Below are 21783 nucleotides of genomic sequence, written 5' to 3'. Positions count from 1 at the left end.
CCACGCTCAGTCACCTCTGGCAAGCCTGTTAGCCACTAATTGTTCCTACATGAATCTGACTCCCTTGCTCTCTAGAATTTCCAACTTAATATGAGTGTTTAGCATTTTTTGTGCCCATTGTTCACTCACAACAAAATCTAGGTCATAGCCTAAATGATGAAAATTTGTCATCTGAACACATACAGGTACGTTCTCGGCCACTGCAGAAATCTGGTAGGTCACTACCACCCTTTTCATTTTCACCAGCCGTATTTGTACAGTACCTACTGACCACCGTACAGATCGCTGTAGCAGAGCTGCCACCCAACCCAAATCACAAAAATCAAATTGTTTTTAGAGAAAAATGAAAGGTGGGGTTAACCTCTTTTCTGGATCTTTCTAAGCTTCCTAAAATCACAAGTGTAGATGTACAGTATATCTTTCCAATTAACACGGTTATACTGACAAAAATAGTGTACCTTTACTGTTTATTCATTGGTTGCAAAATAAGCCAGTTGAAGAACTTAAATGAAACCAAGACTAAGAGAAAATATTTGAAGTTCCTATTAATACAATACAAATTTTATCTCAATTTCAACAACAGTTGGCAAAGATACACAAACTTAGAAATATAAATGAATGTGCCCTAAAACTGCTGAGCCCACAGGAAAAAAATCTCCACTTCAGTAAACCTTTAAATAATTATGGTTTCAATTCAGATGTGCAGGAGCAAAGGACTTTTGATTTCATGCAGGAAATTCAGTATTAAACTTCATTCTAAAGTTATGGATTAAACATAATTTTAATGCCATAGAATACTAATGAAATATACAAGTGATGTAAGAACATATATAATGGCTGTCCATCCTATTGGCTGATTTTATTCATTGTCTTCCACTAAGTAACTTGGAAAAATACAAACTTCAGTTGTGAGGAATAAATAAAATGATTTAATGCACTGAGCAATGGTTTCTTTATTGATAAGTAACCCGTTTTGAAATGTTAGGATTTTTTTTTTTTTAATCTGTAAGATACAAAACAAAACTCAAGCCTGTTCACAGAGTTATTCATAGTAGAGACAAACGCTAAAGGAAATTTGTCAGAAAAGTGACCTGCTACACAATTAAGTTTTTAAGAGCAAGTCAAAGTCACTGAACAATTTATATTGCATAACAAAATTACAATGAACTTCTCTATAAACTGTCTGATAAAATCCACCATGAAATTTGAGATGGCTGCTCAAGTGTGAATATTTTAATTAACAGCACTGATCCCAAAGGGTCCCAGAGAACTTTGCATGTAGGAGACACTTTGACCACCACTGAAGTCACCTGGGTGACACGGCAGCCATTATGCGCCAGCAGCCCCATAATGTCATAATAAACACATAAATACAGGGAAGAAAAGACAGAGGAAAAAAAGAACAGAGGAGAAATAATGTAGTGATAGGAGAGAGAAGAAGGAACATCAGCATGGATAAAAATCTCTTCCGTTTTTGGACTTCCTATATTGGGGAGCCCTCAGGCTAATAACATTGGTTTTCTCACAGATTGGCGATGCATTACCGAATAGGCAAAGTGATTCCCATTAACTTTTGGGCATTGATGTTGTGGGAAGAGAGATTTAGTTCTGAACAGTATCAATTTTTATTAGGACACATTATTATTTCTTAAGATCCAATACAGTGCTTCGTTGCATATCTGTATTATAGTGACTGAATACTGCATTTTATGTAGGAATTAGCACTCAGGAACCTAGATTGTACACATGTAATAGGCTAAGTGTTGTATAGATTTGTATATTTATTGTGTATGGGTTATTTTATTGTTAATAAATAATTGTCCAAGTTTTAGACTAATTTATTACTTTATCACCAGAACTGCTTCAGGGAATAAAAATAACATGCACTGTCTTAACATTCGGGTAATTTCCTGACTCACCTCGCTGTTTTGTAACAGGATCTTTAATGATGAAGAAGACAGGATCTCAGTTTAACATCTCATTCAAAGGACAGTACCTACTGCAACACAGTGTCCCCAGTCACCTTACTGGACTCTGGAGTCCTGTCAAACATCACCGCTTAACAACAGCAACTTGGTTCTCCTTAGAGGTCTCCCAATTCAGTACTGACCAGGCCTCAGCTTTGTCTTCTGGGATATGACAAGATCAGACAAGGTGGGCTAAGATAAGGCTGCTGTTACTGTACTTACCATGGGTCTAAGCTTGTACTTTTTACACTGAAGATAGTACAGTATTAAAAGTTAAAGTGCTCAGAGGCTCATCAGATCCCTTTTTCATTACCTTTCTCCTTTTTTGTTTGCCTCTTTATGAAAAGCACATACAGTAGATGTATCACGTCTGGTTTAAAAATTAAGTCTCTTTGTTGTGACATCATGGGATCATGTCATGTAATGTCATGGTACAGCTATATTTAGAGCATAGATCAGATTATTGACCCCTCAAGGAAAATCCTTCACTTTGACTCCGCAGACTCCGGAGTTTGCCAGTTCAAAGCCAAGGTTTTGACCAAGACTAGAAGGCATTAAGCTTAGTGGTTAGTTCTCAAATTGCTCTTCACCTGACACCTGCATTTAGGCCAGAAACCTGTGCTGCTACAGCTTATCAATTATGGCTCTGTTTTCTTACACTGTCACACAAAATTGATTGTTTATTTCCAGCATGTAAGGGTATTTATTTAGAATAGCATGTACAATCTTGGTCACCATATTGCAAAAAGAAATTGCAATCAGAAAAAGAGGGATCAGATGCATAATGGGACTGAAAGGAATGTCCTACACCGAGAGACTAAAAGAACCCAATATTTTTAGTCTTCAACAGAAAAGATTATGAGTGGATCTGATCTAACTATCCATAATTCTTAAAAGCACTCACAGAAACAAGAAAAAAAAGTACATGTGGAAACTAAGTGGAGATGTGTTTAAAATCGAGAATGAGAGGCACTTCATGCAAAATGTTGTAAGAGTATAGAACAAGCTACCCAGTCATGTTAAAGCTGATCCATTTTCTTTCAAGAAATGGCTGGATGAGCTCCTTGGATCAATTACTTACTAACAAACAAATGGGTTAATGGGCTGAATGATTTGTTAGTAACATATCTTACAGTATGCCCCAGAATCTAAAATCTCAGAAGACTCCTGTTGTCTTTTCTCCATCCTGTGCTATAAGTAGCCAATGGGGAGTCACTTTGAAGGGTAATTGGCTATTCCAGATAATTGGGTAGAAGAAAAAAGTACAACATAGTCTTATGTCTGATTCTAGAGTTTTTTTAAGCAATTCAACATTTCTGAGGCACATCAACAGAAATGATAAAAGAAAAAATCTGACTACAACATTTTTTAAATGTCACAATACTTAATGAAACAGAAGAAAAGAAAAATAAGCATACAAAATGTACAAACATGTAATGTCCTTATGATATACAACATACAACAGATATGAAGGCTTTTAGATTGTTAAAATAAATTAAACCTAAAGGCTTTATTAATAAAGTATTATCTATCTATTAGGTTTTAAAGTGTTTTAAAGTCCTTTAATAAAGTTAACTGTTTTTGCTTCCCCTTGTTGATTTGCTCTGAAAGGTATATCAAACAGGCCAAACTAAAGACTGAAAAAGAATGTTTGAGATATGTACAATGTCTAAAGGACTGGAAATGATTTTTGAAAATAATTTAAAACGTGTACGTAAAGAAACTTCTATTTTTATTATACCATACAGTTCAAACCCCTCTGAAAATGTAAACTATGGAAGATGTTTTCACTTCTTTAAACATACCATTAGAGCTTTGATTTGATTAAAGGGCAGAAAAACAGTCAAAAAGCTGAGACGAGTAAGATTAACCAAAATACTTAATGCGGTTAAACAGAAAATAGCAATCACCAAAAGAAACAGGCTTTCATTTAAGAGAGCCCTTTAAGACCCAGCGTATAATGAAATAAAGCTGACAATAATTTTCAACATTTCTGATAAAGAATGAACACAGTCATGATCAGTGGCGAATGCACTGCACTACGAAGCTCAAAATTATTATTTTTCAGCCACTTTGGAAAATATAAAGAATAACATTTCAGTTCACCAAAATATTTGAAAGATAGAATAGCAGGAAATATATGCACTCCTTTTTTTCCATGTGCTCTGCACAAGTTAGCCCTCCACAATTTACTTTGCCTAAGGTACAAAGGCTTCAGTTTGATAACACACAGGTATAGCAACAACTGCATTATTTACAGACAGGATGTTGGTATGGCAAGCTCAGTTCTTTTAGAAAATGAAACTAACACATGATAGGGCGTGCACTGCTTTTCAGAATGGCCAGACCTTTAGGAGTTATCTCAAACACGTCTAAGGGACTGCAGTTTTTATTGGATTGAACTGTGTGAATGCAATATTAAATGCTTTACATTTTAAGGATTAAAATGTATTCATTTAAGGATTAATAATTATTCCATTGATGCCGCAGAAAGATGCTCTTCACTGTTTAGGAATTTCAATTTTAAAGACAATTCTTACTAAAATAACAGCATTTGGTAATCACTTATTTTTTTCCACATTCTCTATGTGCTGAATGCTCACATGTAGAACGTTATTTCTCAGGTGAAGGAAAGCAGAGCATCAGACTGAGGTCTTTAAAAAACCCCAAAATAAAATAAAAAAAAAACACAAAGAAAAGAAAAAAGAATAACAATGCCTGCAATTCTCCAGCTTAAAAGAAACACACCTGGCAGTCCAACCATTTGACCAAAATGAGTAAAAAAAAACTACAATGAGGCAAGAGGGTACAAGTGTGTTTGAAAATTCAAACAAACCATTGAAATTCTACAGAGAACCTACGGAGAGACACATTCTTGGGGACGTTTGCAGAGGCCTTCTAAAACAACCAAGAATTTTTTCAGAAAAAGTGCATTTCCTTCACATTGTGTTGTAGCACGTCTAAAGGTTTCGCAAAACAAAATGAAAAAGTATGACGAGTACAGCCCAAGTTCTGAACAGGGACTGGCAGTAGGACTAATCGCGTCCAGTTGTATTCCTGTCGTAAGCAGTTTGCAGACACAGCAACACCCCTTCATCTGCTACCCATGAGCATCATCTGTCTTTTGTCAGGAAGCCTCACCTAAGCAGCACTGTTTCTGAAAACACAATTCATAAGTCCCTGCTAGCCCACAGCAGCTAATCAGTTCTTCTCCCCCCACCGAATATTAATAATCTGCCTTGACACCCGAGCTTGATGCTGATACAGCATGACAGCATACAAAATGAGACTGAAGCTGAAGGAGGCCTGGGACTGATGGAGTAAAAACGGAGACCTCTATTCAATAACAGCCCATCAATGCAATAAATAAATTACATTCCAGCTACAATGACCAGACACTCTTCTCCTACACTGAGATGTGTTGACATCTTAAAATGTTTCCGAATATTCCCCCTTAACAGATTTCAGACTCTAAGATATTTAAATCAGGGATGAACCTATCCAAAACTTCCTTTTCATTTATATTCCTCACTTTATAGATCACAATTGTATTCTGATATTTCCCCCTTCATGCTAGACATCCCGGGGTGGGTTAATTATGAAAATGAGACGAGGAAAAGGCAAAAAACAACAACAAAGCCAGTCATAATTACAAGGGGTGTATCTAAAACAATAGATCTCAGATTTGCTTTGAAAACAGTCCGGTGTCCCGATGTGTCTGATGCGAACTGGGAGGGGGTTCCAAGAATGGAGTGTGTAGCAGGTAAAATCTCTCTGTGCAGCCGACTGGAAACTGTATCAGGACTTACAGTATCACCTGCGTTCTCAGATCTCAGTTAATAATAAGGCAGATATACAGCAAGTGACTCTTAAAAGTAGGCGGTTCTGACCCATGAAGGACTTCATACACAGTATGAGCATCAGAAGAAACTTATCCCTTAAAAAAAAAACAAAGTTACTACCAGGGAAATGACCATCAGACTAGAAGCACATGCTGGAATGTTATCATTTCAGGATGAGCCCAGAGTAAGAGCAGCAGGAGAGGTCCAATGTTATAGTATGCAGTCAGGCCAACAGTCACTACAAGTGGAGTTATGTAGCAGATAGATGCTCCTGATCAGAGCATTACACTTGGAGCTCCTCACAGATTGGTCTGCTATACATATCAATAAGTGTACTATTCTGTACATCTGCACCACACTCACTGCCTTCCATTAAGGTGGACTACACACAACCCTTATTCACTGCTAAAGAAGACTTGGCTCCACCGCCCACCTAAGCTCCAACATTACCAATGACACTAAAGGTGCTTTTTTCTTGAAAAGCAGTGCATTTTGGTTCCTAATTACTGTTCTTCTTTTGTTGACTCACACCTGGCTTCACATTCACTGCATCACTTGTGCCCAATCAGCTCTCTCATGAAAGATGATGATGATTTATTGCTTATGCACACAAAGGCAGCATCATAGTTCTCATGATAATATAGTAATCAAAATGATCGCAAAAACATGTAATCAGTATCCAAAATCTATAGTCCTTATTTTTCTCAAAACAAACACATTTGCTTCCTTTAAAATCTGTAAGAAAACTATTAGGCAACCATTACAAAGACCTAATCACAGGGAGTGATGTGATCAGAGAGTCACAAGCCAGCTGCTGCATTCCGAACACGCTAAAGAACCTATTCAGTTTGCTGTCTGGCATATCAGCAAGTAAGGAATTACAATAATCAAGACAGGAATTCATAAAGGCACTAACCAGTACCTCTGCATCCTTCCAATCCAGACAAGTTTTGACTTTAACAATGTTTTCCAAGCAGATCTAATCACAGACATAAAATGTAGGTCAAATTAAATCTCAGGGTCCAGAATGACGCACAAGTTTAAATACTTAAGAACACAGTGCTAAAACTAAGAACATATGAAAGGTTACCAACCAGAGGAGACCATTTGGCACACCTAGCCTAGTTTGCAATTATTAACATAACTGAAGAAACTGAAGCCAGGGGTTCAGCTTCAACTACTGTATGTGGCTGGGCAGCTTGTTCCATACCCCCACAACAATTTCGGTAAAGAAGTGTCTCCAGGTCTTGGCTTTAAATGTACATCCACATTTCTCCTGGTGACCTTTCACTGTTTGCGTTTGGCTATTGAAGTGAATATCGAAGGTTCAATCATAGCCTTCTGTTTGAGACTAAAAAGATTCAGCTCTTTCAGCACGTCATTACAGCGTATTTCAACATGATAACCAAAAGCATGAACAGTATTCTAAATGAGGCATTACTTGTGCATTGTGCACTATTAACATAACATCCTTAGATTGAAAATGCAGACTTTTAACTCTAGATCCTAACATTATTTACCTTTTGTATTGCTTCCCCACATTATCTGAATGTGAATTGAAAAGATGTGCAAGCATAAACACCTAAGTCCATAAGTCTTTTTCATAACTAGCCTGATGTACTACTAGTTATGTGTATGCCACCTGTTTAACAGGACTCATGCACTGCCTGAGTTATGGACATGGTATAACCCCCCTCTTGATGCTAAACAGTGTAAGACTCAGCCCTGGCAGGGAGACTTGGTCTTTGGGCACAGCGGAGTTATCTGCTCTCTAGGGACAGGTGCTTTGCATGCTCGGAGCCAGCGAGTGACCGGGATTGAATCCTGGCAGGAGCAAAGATAACTGCATGAGTTATACCCGCTTGTAACACCCTGAACTTGTCTTTCTTAAATTTTATTTTCATGGCATTTCCCAGGCTGGAATTTTGTCTATATCTTTTCAAATTTCAATTGTTGCTTTTACAGAGGTGGCTTAATACTCATATTTTGCATTATCTACTATCAAACTAGCTAGATCGATCATTTCTAACCATTCTTATGCCTCTGTACTGTTGTCTATCCTTTAACCAGTTTTCAATCCAAATACCCACACTTCTCCAAATTAATAATGCATGCAATTTGAAAACTAATGTTTTATAATGAACTTTATCAAATGCTTTCTGAAAATCTAAATACACCATATTTTCCATTGCTTTTTTTTTGCTTGTTCAAAGAGTTTCAGCAAGATCTATGGCCTTATTTTCATACAGGTGATCCTCTTGTTTACTTCCTTCAAAGGTTATCTTAAAAGAATTTGATTTCAATTATCAGAAAATCTAATATATATTGGTTTAATTTCAACTAGTTACAGGCTGCCCTCAACTAGAACAGGCAAAGCCATGACAATTTGCTCTTTAGGACCACGGAAATGTAAGCTTTGTTTATGCTTCTGGAGTATTTATATGAGTGGTAGTATAAAAACATACTGTAAAACATGCAGAATTAAATGCCGAATTAACTTTATCTAATGAGAAATACTGTTGCGATATGAAACAATCTTTTCTGTCTTTCCTGAAAACTTTCCCTGAGAGGCCAACAAGAGACTGCAGAGATTTCAAAAAGAATCTAATGATCTACAGTACCAAATGCACAAAAGAGATCTAACTTAACAAGAATGGACAACAGAACAGGGTGTATAATAGGTGATATTTATACAGATCTATAACCTTTTTAATTTAGCTCAAATATTAAAATTTGAGGCTATACTATTAAGGTGCTATGAGGTGTGTATTTTATGGAACGACTGGGCATAATTTGAATGAATAGTCAAGATATCCGAAGATTCTGATTCTGTGTAAATGCAAAGATACAACTTTATTTTTTTAAGATCACTTTTATTGGCCATATACAAATTTCTTGTATTAGGAATTTGTCTTTTTGCATAACCCAACTTGCTCTTCATGAGACAGACAGGGAGAGAAGCTTGGGGTCAGCCATTGTACCCTGGAGCAGTTGGGGTTAAGGGCCTTGCTCAGGGGCCCAACAGAGTAGGATTCCTCTGCCAGCCGCGGAATTCGAACTGGCGACCTTCCAGCTACAGCCGCAGATCCTTGGCCACAGAGTCACTGCACAGCGTCCACATTGCAATTACTGCAATGTGACAATACAAGAAGGTGCCGACATCTGCAAATTTAAAATTTGTGTATTCGCTTATTCATGATTCGGTCAGGTCTAGATTGAAGAAGAGTGCAGTGGGATTAAACCAAGCTAATGGCTGCTAGGCTGCCCAACACTTTAGGATTGCAAAACAAATTTACAGTAAATAGTGAGTGAGCCTCTCACTGCCCCCTACCCAAGTACCTACTAACCAGCATCCACATCTGAGTGTGGTCTAGATTTTGTACTGTAATGAAGACCCCCAGTTTTATGTCAGTGACGTGGGGAGATGACTTCACATGCTCACAAACAGTTTTATTGGCCCTCCCTAGTGTGGCATGCTAACCACAGAGCAGGAAAGTAGCTGCAAAGGCAGAGAAAGTGAAGGCATTCACACGACACGGAGGAGGAATTCATGTAGTTTATTTTAGCTGACTAGTATAAATCTGTGATGACTGTTGCTTGTTTCAGTTGATTAATGTTGTAAAATAATCAATTATATTAATTATTAGTCTCAAAATACATTAAAGCCAATGTTTTAGTACTTTCATTATGATATAAGGGAGGATTACTTACTGTATGTCTTTGAACCATAAATACTATATACTATTGTGCATTATGAGACTCAAGGGTGAGCTTGGTTATACAGTATGTAAGTATAATGTCAAGTCACTACCATATTTGATATCAGTGTTCCTGTTCTTATTATGGTTATTAAAAAACACTTCTTTTAGAAGAACCACAAGCATTGCTAATTCTTAATTCCTTATCAATTACCTTACAAGACCACTGTAAGATATTTCTCTTCTTCGGAGAAACAGCTTTCTAAAAATGAAGTTTGAATTTCAATGCAAGTCACCCATGCTGAATAAAAACATGTTGTTAATCCAGTTCAAAATTGATTATATCATAGTACATAAGGATAGTACACTATCAGATAGTGGTGAAATGTATATTATGCAAAACATGAGATTAAAGTTGAGCAGCACCATCTTAACGACTTGGTGTGTAGTTATCCACATGTAAACAGTGACATTTTTTTATCAAACCTGAACAGGTTTATGTCTTATTAAAATGACATTTAATGCTTTCTAGATATATTCATTCTCTTGATGAAATAGGCACATCAATCATTATATACAGATTAGAAGATGTGATATACTGTGATTTTAGTAGAAATGTACAGAATAAGGCTGTATCTGCTATAAAGAATTAAATCCAGAAAACCTGAGGGTCACAATTATTCACCCCCTTGTAGTGAGAACTGTATTTCATAAATCTTGCCCTGACAACGTTTCCTGTAGTCTGGCTCGAGTGGGTCTGACCATTCCTCCTGAAGTGCTCTAGGTCCTTCCGAGCTTTGATTTTCTGGTAGTGAACTACCTTCTTGATTTCAAACCACAAAGATTCAACTTGATCGAGGTCGGGAGGTTAAGATGGTCATCTGAGGACATTTTTGTGTTCAACTAATCACTTTGTCAATTTGAATATGATTTGGATCGTCATCATGCTGGAATGTTCATTTTCAGCAAAACGTGAGCTTGACAGTTTGCCTGGAATGTGAACATGATTTCCCCCGTCTTGACAAGGGCTGAAGTACCTGCACATTTAAAGGAGCACTCAGAAAACTGACATGTGGTTTACTGTGAATGCTGTCACAGTATGTGATTCAAACAATGATCAGCATATGCATAAAGCTCAATCTCTGTTACATTCATGCAGGCAAGATGAATGTAGTTTTTGATGCTTTGTATCCTGTAGATGCCAGTTTGTGTTGTTGATCACCAGCTGATCACCTCCCAAACCACTTGCTACACAGCCCTCTGTACCAGGATTCACTAGAGTCCTGTTCCCAGCAGGGTGGCTACTACAGTATAACAAGAGGCTTACATTTCTTAATAATGGACAGTACACTGGAAGGTGGTAGATTCATTTTTTGGGGGATATTCTTTTATAACTATCCCCCAAACCTTGAGGTAATGGACATTAACCTACAGTCCTTGGAAAGCTATCTGAACTGAACCATGATGATACTAGTACTATTTTGTGTTATCTCCTTTCATACCACACAGAAACGGGGAATCATTGGGGGCCTTCATATAATTCTGGATGCTTCCAATGCTCTTCCAAAGAGCACAATGTTACTGTAGACTGATTTATATTGGATTTTATTTAAGGGAATACTTAGAGGTGTGCTTGTGTTTTCTGCAATTAAATGAATTCATGGCAGGATTGCTCTATGCAATACTATAACAATTAAAGTCTTAGATTTTTGCTTCCATCTCATTAAATGGGGGATCAAAAAAATTGAAGGGCACTGCGGTTTTATCCATCTTATTAAAATACAGTACAGTGCTCATCTGATTAGTGAATGTTTTTAAAAAACACAGGAAAGATTCTAAAATTCAACTTGCCAGTGGAGGTGACTCCTTGTCACTGCTGTAACGCACAAGCAAGTGGACTAAGGAAGCGTGGAAAGGCAGGGAATGCCATCTTGCAATTAATACCACATCAGCTCCCTTCCCAGTTTAGGCGACAGGTTTACATCACAAGCTGGGGTGGGGGTGTATTCAGGTATCCCCTTAAAGATCCCTAATCACTGGTCACTGGTGGGCTGCACTCCAAAGCCTATACCAATGCCTTGCTTAAAAGCCACACCACTTTCTGAACAGAAACAACCAGCTGCGATGTCCCTGATGTTGCCGTGTGCTGCCGCTGCTGTTGTCAGGGGGCATGAACTGTTCAGTCTCCTATCGAAGGAGAAGTTGTAAATTGAAGAAGCTTTGTTCTTCCATAATCTCACAAATCTTCACGGAGAGGCGCACGCTATCTTACAGTAAAGACACGCACTCCTCAGCTGCCTGTGTCCGATGTTCTGGTTTGAGAACAGTTGGGTGTCATCTGCTGAAAAGAGTTGCGATGTTGCCTTGTGGGCGTCAGAGTGCTAATATTGCTTTATCACCCCCAGGCTTTAACTGGTCTGGCACGATAGCCAGTTTTCAATGCCAATTTGTGCCATGAGAAACTGAGGTAAAAACTTCCAAGTTAAGAACAAACTGCCGTTACAGCCGTACTACAAATTCATACATTTCTGTTTGTTGCATATAGTTGACAGCATTGAGGAAACAGAGATATTCAAACAAATGGGAGTTTTCATGGTTACTTTACTCAGCAGTGTACATTACAAGGCTGTAACTGGATCTAAAACATTAATGGGGAGCTCAATGACTTTTGGAGAGCTAGTAAGTAAGACTCCCATTATATTTGATCTATTTTAGTTTTAAGTGGGGCAGCAAGGTGGCGCAGTGATTTGCATTGCTGCCTTATAGCGCTGGGGGTGTTATTTGAGTGGAATTCTTACTTTCCCCCCATGTTCATGAGAGTTTCCTCTGGGTGCTCTGGTTTACCACCCACAGTCCAAAGACACACTGCTAGGTTGATTGGCTTCTGGGAAAACTGACCCAGATGTGAGCGTGTGCATGTCTTTGTGTGCCCTGAGCCAGACTGGCGTTCCGTCCAGGATATTATCCTGCCTTGCGCCCATTTTTTGCCAGCTCCCCCATAACCCTGTATTGGATAAAGTGGTTAGAAAATAGATGGATGGATAGTTTTATAACTACAGGCTTTTGCAGAAATTAAAAGGGGTAAACAAAGGTCTATTTTACCTCCATGAAACACAAATATTTGAAATATTCACATGGCAATGGTTATCGGGGAACCTTGTAAAAACTGAAACAGATCACATTGCTATGCAGAGAGTCTCGCTTAATGCCCTGTAAAAGATTCAGAAAAGTTGGAAGACGACGATTTCCAAGAACATATTTCTGATCTATTTTTTTCATTAACATGGTGCAACCATTAAAGCCATTAAATGGCTCTGAAACACAAAAGTCAGTTTTGTTCTGCAGTTTTATTTCAAGCTTCTGTCAACCTCTTTTTAGTTTTCAAGCAGCACAATTAGATTAAAAAATGTGTGACAAGCATGTCTAAAATGCTAATGCTTGAATCTCCCACACTGGAAATTGCCGGTGTTTTGCTGCAGAGACACATTTGTAAGGTACCAGGGTAAAAGAACCCCAAATGCACAATGCGAAACAGCCAAAAACAGCTGCCTAACACCTGGGTTTCCAACTGGGCACAGTAGAAGATTCCAGACTTTTCCAGTTTCAGCTGCACTGATGTACCTTTCTATACTTGCATACTTGCATTTTTATATGAAGTCCTGATTTGTGAGACAATTAATGAAAACACAAAAAGAATGTACCTAATGCATGGAAAAAGAAGATCATGTAAAGTTGTAATTAATCTACACATCTAAACCTAATCTACAGTATGGATTAAAAGGTTAAAACATTAGCAAAACATTCACACTTCTGTCTTTACCTTTTCTGCTCAAATGAACCAGGAGTTAAAAAAAATGTTCTGAATGGAAAAGAGCAAATAAAAGACAAACAATGTTAAGTCATCTGCAGATCTTCCTGCTGTGCATGAGATGGTCGCACAATTTGCATTACAAAGTACAGCCATTAGTCTGACTGATTTGAAATCACTTGTTTCTTAAAAGCAGGTACTTCCTGCATGTTTAACTTCACAGATTTCTGCATACATATGAACGTTTTGTAGAGTTCACTCTGTGCAGAGGACATTGAAAGAGAAATAACTACTTTTCCACTCCGAAGTTAGTTTAAAAAAATCCTTTTTTGGGACTTTTAAAATGAGTGGGTTACTCCAGCAGAGACAATGGTCGTGCTGGCATGTCGCCATTTTCTGCAAAAACTGTATACAGAGTGGTATGCATGAGAAATAGAGAAACACAGATCTCTCAGCCTTTTTGGTTTAAATATACTAGTTCCCATATGGAGGTTAACTGTTTCCCACCTTGCCATCCCATGCTCTTCGTGAGCTATAGCCAATTCAGAAGAAAATTAAGGGCGAATATATTCAATTCTAATTAAAATCTTCTGGAGCTTTCTAATTTAGCAATAGGTGTTCTTGAACAGAAAGTGATAAAACATGGTTGACAAGGAAAATCCCTTAGGAGAAGGAATGAAACTTCCATTTTACAGCAAAGGTGAGATGCACTGAGAAACTAGTACAGCTGTGATTAGGAAACACCCATTTTGCTTCCAGATAGTTTTCTTGAGAAATTATACCAAGATGGGGTCACTTACTTTCAGCACGCTGTGTGAGAAAAGTCATACAACGCATATTGTATCATTAGCTACCACTTTGCGAGTCACTAAAGAGCATCTAAAGGGATTAAAAAAAAAACCTAAACTGATCTTCATCGCACTAAAACTGTATGCTATTATTTCAACCTTCTGAATGTCTCCTAACTAAATGAATAAATACTCTCAAAACCACTAACAAAACATATCACAAAGCTTCAGGTCAATTCTTATTTAGAGAAAGTTTGGCTGCAACAGTTATTTTACAATTGACCAATTAGGTGTAGGATATTTTTACATCTCCCAGGCGACACAGCAAATACTCTGATCCCTATCATTATGCCTCAGTCTAAAGTAATAAGACAGCTGGGCTACTTAGAATTAAAGAGGTGAAGAGGCCATATAATGTAGATTCCGGTGTGTTTGTCAACAGGAACAGATGAACCTGCAGTCACAAATCCAATTTCATTTTAAGCATCTTTCTTACATTATGAAAATGAGAAGTTGCAAACTGACAATGGTCCATTCTATAATGTCAAAAGCTACTGTAGGTATCACTAAAATGCTTCACTTTTGCAGAGAAAGAAGGTAATAACTAATTAGCAGCTTGAGATCCTGTCTCACATGAATGCATTAGTGCACTCCTGTGTACAGTAAGCAGAAAAAAAAGCTCTGTATGTGGTTTTGTCAATAAAATGGCTCCAAAATAAAAACAGTTAAAGAAAAAATGTTTTTTTTGCATAAGTCACTCTTGAGAATCACTACGACCTGCTGTGACAAGCTTTTTAAAATGTTTCCTAAGAGTGTTCCTTAACCATTTCAGCTCAAATTCAAATGCAGATATGGTAATTTAAAAAGAGCAAACAGTACAGAGGAGTACCTCAGCACATCACTCTTTTATTCTTCTATTCTTCAATTAGCTTCGATTTAGTCTTGTGGCACACTGTTCTAAGGAAATCTTAATAATAATAATAATAATAATAATAATAATAATAATAATAATAATTCATTACACTTATATGGTGCTTTTCTGGACACTCCACTCAAAGAGCTTTACAGATAATGGAGACTCCCCTCCACCACCACCCACCTGGATGATAATTAATTATAATAATTGCTTACACTTATATAGTGCTTTTCTGGACACTCCACTCAAAGTGCTTTACAGGTAATGGGGACTCCCCTATACCACCACCTGGATGATGCGACGGCAGCCATAGTGCGCCAGAACACTCACCACACATCAGCTATTAGTGGGGAGGAGAACAGAGTGATAAAGCCAGTTCATAGATGGGGATTATTAGGATGTCATGATTGATGGCTAGTGGGAGAAATCTGGCCAGGACGCTTGGGTAACACCCCTACTCTTTGAGAAACATCTTGGGCTTTTTATGATCACACAGAGTCAGGACCTTAGTTTTACATCTCATCCGAAGGATGGCACATTGTTACAGTTTACCACTATACTGTGGCATTAGGACCCACACAGACCACAGGGTGAGCGCCCCCTACTGGTCCCACTAACACCTCTTCCAGCAGGAACCAGGGGGTCTCTCATTCAGGTACTGACCAAATTCACACCTGCTGAGCTTCAGCGGGTTGCCAGTTGTGAGTTGCAGGGTAATATGGCTACTGGCTGAATCTTAGTGCTGTGGAAAACGAATTGAAGCATGTTTAGCTGCGAACAAACACTTCGTATTGCTCTGTGAAACAGAGAAAGTGGGAAGTACTGCAGAGCAGCAACACAGTCAAAGTAGTCTCTAGCAAGTAGTCTCTAGCAGGATCAAGTGTTTCAGGATCAATGTGAAAATGTCAATGGCATTGTTTATTTTATATTAGTTTATTTTTAGAGGCACTACTGGAGTAATGTTAAGTTACAATCAATATTTTTTCAAGATCTAGTCCTAAGCCCACACATTTGTTTGTCCCTCTGGAGTTGAAAAATTAATCTTCTGAATCTAGCATTCCTTACACCTGACTCAGATCAAACTCAGGCATAGTAACACTTAAACAGCAACAGGGTACAGCGAAATGGCAAAACGACGCATATTTACACAAGGGATTGTTTGTCGTGAGTAATGTAATACATGATTAAATAACCACAGCCACTTGTATTATGTTCCTCTAAGTAGCTTTGAATGATAAACAAAGCCCAGTTCCTTTTGGTTCTCATTAAAACACACGTCCAAAAAGAACTCCACATCTGAAGTCTACATCCCATGAGCTCATAGGCCTACCTCATTTACAACCCGAAAAGGCACCGAAACCCAAAATGGGAAATACACAAATATCTGTTTCTCACCATTGAAAGCTGAATTTCAGTTAAGATTTGAACTCAGTCATTCAGAGGCACAGGCCTGGGGGAATAGATCAATTTCACTCTCCAGCCACATTGTGTCATATTCACATCAGGCATGGCAATGAAGTTGTCTTTATTCCCACAGGTCTGAAAAACGCAAATACTGTACAACTTTTCCCTTTTTGGGGAAATGCATTATAGTGTATCAGTTTGTAAAATTAAGTGGCAAGACAGAAACATTTTTGGATCCAAAAGTGAAGATTGCATTTTGTCCTTTATATATGCAAAGGGGATTTTTCTCTAATATTGGAACTGGTGCTGTGTACATGCACTGTTGATTGCCTCATTCTAAAATTCTTCTCTTGTGTTGTGGTTTTCAACAGTCAAATGTGGCTTTATGTTACTGTGTTCTAATTGAATCCTGATGTTTCTTAAAGATTTTTAAAAACAACCGCATTACGTTTTGGGGAGCTAGCAAATTTGAGCATGGTGCACTCACCACTACATCAGATGTGCCAAACTCACAAACGGCTAATCCTGTGCTTAATACCCAATTGTATTCTTATGTTTTCTAATGACCACGTTACTTTTATTTACAATAAGAGAGTAAGGTGCAATTACTCTAAGGTTTTTACTGTTGAAAACGTATTCTATTCATCTCATTCTTTCAGGTCACTTTAGTGGAAGCAGATTTCCACTCCCAACCTGTTATGGCTGACATCTGACTAGCATCCACGCACAACCTCTGATTCTGAAAGCACAAGCAACCGCCTTTTTTGGAACTTATGGAAAAAAAAAACTTGCACCAGTGCAAAGCAATAGAATGGACTGATGTGTCCTACGTGCATATGATGCGTCCTGTGCAATTTCTGGAGTGTCCTGGCCTTCACAGTCCTCAGTCCCACATCAGGCATGGGTTACCTCCATCATGTGTTGTTTTTTTTAATCTACAATCACTGTTAAACTCGCCTGATTTGGAACAGGCTACTGTGCATTTTTCAGTTTCACAGCTATGAAACCCTGAAACCGCACATGGGAGCATGAGGAACTGCCCCGCCTGCTAGGGAAAACTCAGCACTCTCTGGAGAAGGAGTGCATCCCTCACCGAAAGTAACACCTGGCTGAAACTGCCCGGGAGGCTACAAGGGTCACTGTACCACCAAGAGAATCTATATCCTCTTCCTGGGCTATTTACACCCTACCCTCAGCAGGTTCAGCTAATTGCAATTTGTGGAATCCTGATCAGAGCACGCCGGTCTTAAACCCAGATTGCACAGCTCTGTCTGTGCCATGCACAGTTTATCTTTTAAAGCATATTTTAAATCATAAGGAAGATTACAAATGAGAGTCCATTCAGCTCATTGCACCTTACGGCAGTTAGTAGTTAATTGATCTAAGCATTTCAACCAGATTCAACATTTCTGAGTAGACTGTTCCACACTCCCACCACTCTTAGGGTAAAGAAGGACCTCTTGTTCTCTATTTTAAATGCACTTCTGAGATCCCAGGAGCTTTATAAAAGGCAACATAAAGGTCAACCAGGACAATCAATATTGCTCAATACGAACAAGGCATCTGTCATTTTCACATATAATGTATAGTCAAAGCTCTGCAAATGCTTCACTTTGGTGTACATCAGTATATATCCAGTGAATGACTAAATCTAAACATGAATTAAAAACTACTTTTCAGCTAGTGCTTCTATTTTCATTAAAGCTATCATTTATTTCTACCCAAAGACCTCTTAAATTTCATTTTTCAAAATATCCTTCTCCTTTCCAGAGTGATCATACCAAAAGGCATAACAGATCACACCATGAATAATGTGGTCATTTCTGTGGACAAAGACACAGGGTGTGGTGCCCTTGTGGTATTTATCAGCACCATTCTCAATCCAGCTAAGTTATGCTGACCACCTTGTGAAATACTGCACTTCCCCCAATTAATAAACATGTTCTTTGGGGCTGCTGTCTTACACTGACAAGACACAAGCCTGACTTCCAAACCTCACCCACAACATAAGTGCAGTAACATGGATTAGTACAGCAGCAATATAACATGTAACTTTATCAGGAGGAGCACATTTGCTGCAGTTATTAAATACTATATAAGGTGGCTTTACCAACAAAACATACTCTGGAAGGAACGAGATGCATATCAGTTCACTCTTTAACCTTTTCTCAGATGCTATTTCTGTTTCAAGTGTTACGGCTTACTTTTAAAAACTGCATATACAGTAGTATTGACATAAAGTACAGTCATCAGGTGGGCATAGAATTGGGGCTACATTAATTTCTTCAAGTTACTTTTTAGAGCTCAGCACTAAAAATAATGTACCATACACTCCACTCTTAAGGTAATGGTACATTCAAATGGCACATTTCCAATCTGTAGCATGTCTTCTGGAGAGTAACTTCTACATGTGGTACAGTATAGGGTACACAGGTACAGTAGGATTATTCTCCAAAAGTAAGTCTTCTAGAGTAGTTAGAATAGTACATCAGTGTTTTTTCAAAACCTGTTAGCTATCAAAAGTGCAGTTTCTGTTTTAGAAAAATTATATTCCGGCCCATTTTGTTTAAAAAAAGTCCAACCTGTTATTTTCAAACATACTGTATGAACTGTACTGAAATATTTTCATTTCTTAAGGTAATTTACACAAAAAACATTAGGTTGTGATGGTTTCATCCAAATGAGCTAAGACAATATCAAAATAGCACAACAACCTAAAAAAAAACACTTTTAATATATTAACATGATGTTGAATTTCAATGCCTTCAAACAGAAAAGCAAAAAGACAGTGTCAAGTACATCAGCTGAAACGAGGAAACTTTCAATTCAAGGATTTGAACATAAAAACGCCTGACACTGCACTGATTGTCTGTAATGGGTGAATCATGATCAATTCCTGAAAAAAACATAAGTACAGGTTTGCATCATGACAGTTTAGAAAACATAATGCCACACTTGAAATGTGACCTTAGCTTTGTAAAAATATAAGTGTTATACTTCTGTTTGTAATCTGACTGGAACCTAGTGTACAGTACAATGCAATACCTACCCAGGCTATACAATATAAAAGAGAAAAACAGTGTAGCTTAATTGTATATAAATTATAACCCTATTCATTATTTTACGCAATGCTAGAACAAGGAAGGGTGGCAACCATCACTTACTACAGTGTGAACACTACAGTGGTTCCTCCTGCACTGAAGGAATGATCAGATGCTTGTTGGAGTGTGGCATCAGAAACACACAGAACTCAATAGGAGATTGCTGTGCAGAGACTAGAGCAGCAGAGCACATTCGCCATACTAGACACTGCATGCTGCCCAACAGTCTACCTGTTGGCACTGCACCTACAGTATGTCTTCACACAGCAGGTCCCAGCTCCCCCCGGCTGCGGTTCATCTCCTCCCTTCCAGCCACTGTTAACTTGCCATTTCCTTCATTTAAGAGTAACGACAGCTCCGCCAATGAGTTTTGTCGATGCCCCAATATGGGGAAAAAAATTCCATGAATGTTACAAATGCGGGTTATGTAGCCAACTCAATGCTATAACATCCAGTCAGCTCAAACCTGTTCACTTCAATGTGGGATCTGTGCTGTTCATTGTGTACTCATTGTACATACATTATAAGACTGGTTAACCAGTAGATCCCCTACATACTGTACGAAATCTCTTTGACCATTTCCTCCCTCTGACTTTAGTCTATTGCACCCTGGGAATAAACACTGAAGACTTCCTGCCACTACCCAAGAACAATGACTATCTGTACTGGGAAGCGGAAAGGCTATAAGCTGTCTGAACTTCACATTTAAATCTAATACCACACAAATCCACTCTCCAGGAGTTTGAAAACCATCCAGACACAAACCTAACCACTGACTAATAATCAACTTGATTTAATGGAAGACCTCCTAAGAGTTCCCCAAGAAACAGGATCTCTTTCCTGAATGTTGAGCCTAAGCATGTATTAACTGCAAGGAAATCAAGGGAACACCCTGTTCGGATGCTATTGTTTAACACTGCCAATGAATGCAGTTTAATTCATTTTCCAATAACCTTGCAACTACCATTAGATTTGAAAGAGTAACCAGTGTTGTCATTCGCGCACATGCGAGCTGACAGCAGATTGATGTGGGCAATAACGATTTGATAATGAAATGCAGCAGCTGGAACTTACAATTTACGTTTCTTAACACGCAGACAGACAGACATGCACCGACAGGTATTTATTTATTTTCTTGGCATATTTTACCTTTTCACTCTAATGATCTGATCCCTCATGGGCTTGATGTCTTGGAAACTTTGCTGGTTAACAAGGCTGTAAACCAAAATGAACCCCTGCCCGTTTTTGATGTAGAGGTCTCTCATAGAGGCGAACTGCTCGGTGCCAGCAGTGTCTAGGATCTCCAGTACAGAAGGCGACGAATCCACCTCAATTTCCTTGCGGTAAAAATCCTCGATGGTCGGGTCATACTTCTCAATGAAGGTCCCAGTCACGAACTGTACAGTCAGGGCGGACTTTCCGACTCCGCCGCTCCCCAGAACTACCACTTTATACTCGCGCATCGCTTACCGATTCAGAATTGCTGGAAATACAGTTATGTATACAGCTAGGCGAATAAAACCAGCGAAGCTATCAGTCTCCGGTCGGCATTTAAACACAAAAAATGAAAACCGTAAAACAAAATTCTCCAAAAAATTGACAACTTAAAACTTGCGTTCCATTATCTCTGCAAGCTACAATAAAATATATAGCTATACCCTCTGTGGTGCTATATAGGAAACATAGCTACAACCAGAACACAAAGAGTAGCCGCCTCAAACAGGACTTCATTGCAAAAAAAAAGGCAAAAGCAGCCAGTGACAAATATTTTTGCAGTTGCAATTTCCAGATATGATCCAAAGGCAGGGAAAAGGCCAGTACAAGTTTGTAATTGCAAGTTCTCACTTGCTTAACAAACCATTCTGAAGCATGATAAAAACAAAACTTGCAAAAACCGAGGACGCTCCCAGCAAAACCACTAGAGAAAGACACGGCAAACGGGTCACCGCAGAGGGAATAGAAAAAAACAAGGCAAAAAAAACAAACGTTTCATTAAAAGTAAATAAAATAAGTTCAGTCTCTGTGCTTCTTTTCCATCCTCTCGTTCATCTTTCCCTATCTCCCTCTCACACCAATACTACCCTAGCCGCCATACTCTCGGGTGGAGACCCACCGCCGCGTAACCAGCCAGCCTCCTCTCGGCTTCCGTACCAGGCAGAAGGCTGGGCTTTTCCCTCATGACAGATGTGCACGGAGCCCAATACGCGCCTTTGCAAGCCGTAAACCTCGCCCACGGCTCAGTAGCTGACATGCACAAGA

General features: G+C 38.6%; 1 protein-coding gene across 1 annotated transcript in view; it reads right to left on the bottom strand.

The window, feature by feature from the left end:
• LOC148676169 (ras-related protein Rap-2a) overlaps window positions 1–21783 on the bottom strand; it is a 41832-nt gene extending 20049 nt beyond the window's left edge. The window contains exon 1 of the mRNA XM_088604029.1: window positions 20674–21783. Coding sequence (XP_088460155.1) covers window positions 20674–20987 — 314 coding nt within the window. The 5' untranslated portion in view covers window positions 20988–21783. The remainder of the gene's footprint in view (window positions 1–20673) is intronic.

This window comes from Lepisosteus platostomus, chromosome 2 (genome assembly GCF_059453375.1).
Source record: "Lepisosteus platostomus isolate fLepPlt1 chromosome 2, fLepPlt1.hap1, whole genome shotgun sequence".
NCBI lineage: Eukaryota > Metazoa > Chordata > Actinopteri > Semionotiformes > Lepisosteidae > Lepisosteus > Lepisosteus platostomus.
Note: the sequence above shows the minus strand (reverse complement) of the source record. Positions and strands in the feature narration are given on the sequence as shown.